Genomic DNA, 6,000 nt, shown 5'->3' with positions numbered 1-6,000 from the left:
TGCCGAAAATGTGGCTACGCGGCGTCTTTACAGTATACTTGCACTGACCGGCAGTTACGCTTGATGGAGAGCGAAGTGATTTTACGAATGAGCTTATGTTGCCGAAAATGTGGCTACGCGGCGTCTTTACAGTATACTTGCACTGACCGGCAGTTACGCTTGATGGAGAGCGAAGTGATTTTACGAATGAGCTTATGTTGCCGAAAATGTGGCTACGCGGCGTCTTTACAGTATACTTGCACTGACCGGCAGTTACGCTTGATGGAGAGCGAAGTGATTTTACGAATGAGCTTATGTTGCCGAAAATGTGGCTACGCGGCGTCTTTACAGTATACTTGCACTGACCGGCAGTTACGCTTGATGGAGAGCGAAGTGATTTTACGAATGAGCTTATGTTGCCGAAAATGTGGCTACGCGGCGTCTTTACAGTATACTTGCACTGACCGGCAGTTACGCTTGATGGAGAGCGAAGTGATTTTACGAATGAGCTTATGTTGCCGAAAATGTGGCTACGCGGCGTCTTTACAGTATACTTGCACTGACCGGCAGTTACGCTTGATGGAGAGCGAAGTGATTTTACGAATGTGCGTCGCCTCATGGCGCGTTGCGTTTAAATGTCCATGCGGCGTCTTCAGCGCCGGCAACAGTGTCGATGCGCGTCCCTTCCAGAAATTTTCCTTTGGCTTGAGAAAACGAAGCTTCTAGAAGTTTCGAAGGCGTCCCTTTTTTGTGAGTGCTGGCAGTAAATAATATTTCAAATCGTAAACTTGCTCGGACTTGCCGAGTTTTGTTTGTAAACATTTTCTCGAGTGCCCGCCTCGGTCCGCACGTGCGGATCAGCCTAGGCGCACGTGGTGGCCAGCCTTGCTGCACGCGCGGTCAGTCTAGGCGCACATGCGGTACGCCGGACTGCGTAAATTACCTTTCTTTTTTTTGAAATTCATGGGACTGCTTCAATCCCGAACAGTTCGAGATTGCGAGAATTTTTTCAATGCAATAAAACATCTGGCAACACAACATCATTAAATTGTCGTTTGTCTTCAGTAAAACTCCTGCTCATTTTGTATCAACCTAGAATGTCATTAAACTCGATCATAAAGCTTTAAAAAAACGCTCTCATTGACGTCGGAAACACGAAAGGGTCAGTACACTAAAACGCCGAAAATTAGTCATGCTAGTTACTTTGCATTGCCAATGCGTTCATAGTTTGACGCATTAATGACCTAACTATTTACTGGCACGACCTTGTCGAATCTGCTTGTAGTAGAACAATTGGAAGCACCAGATATACGTACAACTCTTGACAATTAAAACGTTTCCTACATTTCACTGCAACCCAAAACCCCAGCACGTCGAACATCGGGCGACAGATGATTTCCCATATCAATAAGACCCAGAGAAGGGATAGAAGACGAATACGAAACGCCCCCCTTCAGACACTTTCCCGATTTTAGCATATTCAAGACTAAACCCAGAAGGAAGTGGATGAAGGCGTGCATAATCAATCATGGCGCCCAAAGTCGCACTCTGTTTAGATACAAGAAAAAAGAAGGGGTTTCTACTGTAACCGGGTCAGTGAAATATTTAAGAAGGACAATTACCATGTACCACCACTTATTCTATGGAAAGGTCACAACTATTCCCGAGAAGGAGGAACAGGGAAAAAGTCGTTCAGCTGAGTCTTGTAAAAATAGCTTTCATTCTGTGATTCATGACCACAGATACACAGATAAATTGCTCAAATATTAGATTATAATTCCGACTAGCAATGTCGATGAACTCTCCAAGGCTATATCCTAGTGAGGTCAATAGAATAATCGGCATACTAACAGACACCGGTGCGCTACTGGAGTCGAATGCTCGTACGAGAATATTTAAGAGCAGCGCTTGACGCGCGTCGGCGTAGTGCAAATAATTATTATACATTCTCCAGATGGGCTCCCTATTCGACCAGCAAGCGGTAACTCTACAAGCATCAATTATTGCATCTATGTACGTGCGTAGAGCATCAAGCAATTCAGGCAACTAATAGTGAAGCCACATCTATAAAGGTGGCCCAACGCCCACGTAAGCAACGCACACGACCATTCCTTACAACCACATTTATAAAGGCGACCCAACGCCCGCATAAATAACGCACACTAGCCGTACAAACACCACATCTATAAGGGCGGACAAGAACGACGACATACACCCGTATGTCCACTAACGCAGTTCAAGAAACCGTCGTTACAAGTTCAAAGGGAGCAACGACAATCCGCATATCGGAGTCCGAAGACGCTGGCAGTTTCCTATTAACGTAGTTCAACACAGCTATCGTTACAAGTTCTTTTAGCGGGAGACGAATTACCTTATCGAAGTCCAGACACGTTGGAAGTTTCCTATTAACGTAGTTCAATACAACTATAGTTAAAAGTCCTATTGGTGGGCGACATATTCCAACGACAAGTGTCCAGTGACAAGCCCTCTTGCAGAAACAACAAGGAGGTCCCAACTTTCAATATACCAGCAGTCTTCGTAAGTGTTATTATTATTAAAATAATTATATACTTTGAGATTCAGAGTATGACATGGACAAGCAACTAAGGGCGACGAAGCTCTCCCCAGAGCAACAGTGCAGAATAGATTCCAGTACGCGTCGTCAAGTTCGCGCCCGCTAAAAGGGCGTCTTTTCGGCAATCCTCACCTTAGTTCAAGTTCGGACGCTTATGAACTTAAGCAACAAACAGTGCGAGTGCGATCTTGGTAAAACAAGCCGGAACGGCGAATACATTTTGTACAAGTACCATACTGGACAGTACCATACTGGAATGATGAATCTAAATAATATATTAATTATTTCTATCTAATAATATTTAATATATATAATAATCGATATAAATTAAAATTTTTTAATTTTACAATGATTTATTTAATCCTTTCAATAAACTATAAGTTATTATACTAAATATATTTTTTTTTTATTTTAAATCCTAATATATATATATATATATATATATATATATGTATGTATGTATGTATGTGTGTGTGTGTGTGTGTGTGTTTGTTTGTTTGTTTGTTTGTTTGTTTGTTTGTTTGTTTGTTTGTTTGTTTGTTTGTTTGTTTGTTTGTTTGTTTGTTTGTTTGTTTGTTTGTTTGTTTGTTTGTTTGTTTGTTTGTTTGTTTGTGTGTGTGTGTGTGTGTGTGTGTGTGTGTGTGTGTGTGTGTGTGTGTGTGTGTGTGTGTGTGTGTGTGTGTGTGTGTGTAATAACAATAATAAATAATTTTTTAAGCTTTATAAAAGCTTTTATATTCTAATGTTAATTACTTAAACAAAGTTATAATGATGAATATCATAAATTTTATTTTAATTGTAATAAAATTTTAATTATCAATGATAGTTTTCATTTATTTTCAGTTTCAGTACATCAAAATCATTTATTAAAATTAATAGTCAAACTGGTATTGAAAAATCAAAAAAAATGGATAGACTCGATTCATTACGAGAATCTATATCAGACTCACAAATTGATAATACTTTTGGACCACTCAGTAACGTAAGGTATATACATAAATTCTTTTAAATACAAATTAGATTAAAATAAATTATGTATATTATTATAAATGACTTAGTTTAAACGTCATTGTAATTGTTGAAACGATATGGTAATACAAAATTATTATAAAATGTATAAAATGTTAATCTATAAAATTAAATAAGATATATCTTATTATAAAAATAATTATGTAAATTTAAACCACAGATATCTACATTTATTTTTCGCCTTGATTTACAAAATTTAAAATTTTTTTCGCAATCTTCAGCATTATACATTCTTCAGTGTAATTAGAGAGATATTTAGATTTTTTGATAAAAAAAAAACTTATCTTTATAATAGATGAAATAAGCATAAATTTCCCGTAATTTTTACTCGTATTTACAAATCTACATCATATGAATAATAATCTAATTTTTATAAGTATTTTTGTTAACGCATAATAGATATTATGCTTATTATAAAAGTATTTTAAAATAATGGCTACTCAAAGAAGTAATTAATATTTCATTGACTATAGAAAATAATTAATTCTAAAATGTTAAGTATTTGTTTCCATAATTCATTTAACAAATAAAAAATATTTATACGAACAGAATTATTATTATGTTTTAATGTTACCTGTCAATAATATATAAATAAATAAATAATTTTTTTATAATTATTTCAATAACATTCAAAGTTATCCTAAAAACTATAAAACAGAGCAGATATATATTAATATTGTTTATTTTCAATAAATTTGTATAATAAAATTAGTCAAACCTGGAATTATACTTTAAAAAGTTATGAGTTATACTAAAACGGTAAAATTAAAAAGCTGCATCTTTTAAAGTATAATACATACCAAAAATAATTTTGTTCTATTTTAATTTTCATCAACACATTCATTTTAATTTAACATTAAGTAAATGTACGGAAAATTATGTATAACAATATTTGATTGTTATTAACATATTCATATAAATATATAAAATATAGACTATAATAATTATTATTATAATATAATTAATATAATTTGTACGAAATGTATTCGCCGTTCCGGCTTGTTTTACCAAGATCGGTTCGATGGCTACAAATTGATGCCGTTGACAACTCAGAGATCACGGATGTTGTGTGATAGCGATGAAAGGTTAAAGTAGAAGGGATATTATAATATTACAATATAAATACGGCTGATGTATACGCTATTTATTCTGTTATTTATTGATGACAAGGTTGACTAGTATTAATTATTGAATTAAATCTTGAATTGGATTGTTGTGTTTGCGGTGGCAAACGTATACTCAACTATGCAGCATGATGATTGAATTTGACCGCAGAATGGCTGGAAGTTTAATTCATCGGCACTCGCACTGTTTGTTGCTTAAGTTCATAAGCGTCCGAACTTGAACTAAGGTGAGGATTGCCGAAAAGACGCCCTTTTAGCGGGCGCGAACTTGACGACGCGTACTGGAATCTATTCTGCACTGTTGCTCTGGGGAGAGCTTCGTCGCCCTTAGTTGCTTGTCCATGTCATACTCTGAATCTCAAAGTATATAATTATTTTAATAATAATAACACTTAGGAAGACTGCTGGTATATTGAAAGTTGGGACCTCCTTGTTGTTTCTGCAAGAGGGCTTGTCACTGGACACTTGTCGTTGGAATATGTCGCCCACCAATAGGACTTTTAACTATAGTTGTATTGAACTACGTTAATAGGAAACTTCCAACGTGTCTGGACTTCGATAAGGTAATTCGTCTCCCGCTAAAAGAACTTGTAACGATAGCTGTGTTGAACTACGTTAATAGGAAACTGCCAGCGTCTTCGGACTCCGATATGCGGATTGTCGTTGCTCCTTTGAACTTGTAACGACGGTTTCTTGAACTGCGTTAGTGGACATACGGGTGTATGTCGTCGTTCTTCTAGGACATGTAAGCACTGTTCCCTTGGCAGCGTTAATCGACTTCCACTTCACTTATTTGAATAAGTACTGTGTTGAGAGTTATATCAAGAGAGTGATGAGTATTGAAAAATGCGCCCCTTAAATACATTTGCTGACCATGAGTTTTATTTCAACCCCTTCCCTTACTCTTCGTCTAATCAGAGACTCCTCCCTTATAGAGTGCGGATAGCGCCTATTTTGGCTTCATAGTGAATTAAGGGCCTAGTCATCTCTTGGCCTTCATGGCAAGAAGAGCTCTCGTTGCTGCTGACGCATCTGAAGAAAGCATGACAACTTGTTGACAGCGGAAGGGAGGGGGTAGGTCCTCTTGTGTCCGCTCGACATACTGCCTGAAGTAATTACCGAGCGGAGGGAATTCGTACATATGCCTAATTGAGTGAATTTTCCCGTGTTTATTGTATTGTTATTCCACATGTTTTATTACACTATTGCTAGATAGTTGCGAGCAAGAAAGTTTTGAAATCTAAACACAAATTTTACGATGTTGTTTTGCCAGATGTTATATTGCATTGAAAA

At 36.6% G+C, this 6,000-nt stretch overlaps 1 protein-coding gene across 1 annotated transcript in view; it reads left to right on the top strand.

Moving 5' to 3' along the window:
- Positions 1 to 6,000, top strand: part of Nos (Nitric oxide synthase) — a 118,962-nt gene that overhangs the window by 56,276 nt on the left and 56,686 nt on the right. Inside the window, exon 14 of the mRNA XM_011497741.1 lies at positions 3,398 to 3,541. Coding sequence (XP_011496043.1) covers positions 3,398 to 3,541 — 144 coding nt within the window. The remainder of the gene's footprint in view (positions 1 to 3,397; positions 3,542 to 6,000) is intronic.

Source organism: Ceratosolen solmsi, unplaced genomic scaffold (assembly GCF_000503995.2).
Source record: "Ceratosolen solmsi marchali unplaced genomic scaffold, CerSol_1.0 scaffold47, whole genome shotgun sequence".
NCBI classification, from domain to species: domain Eukaryota; kingdom Metazoa; phylum Arthropoda; class Insecta; order Hymenoptera; family Agaonidae; genus Ceratosolen; species Ceratosolen solmsi.
Note: the sequence above shows the minus strand (reverse complement) of the source record. Positions and strands in the feature narration are given on the sequence as shown.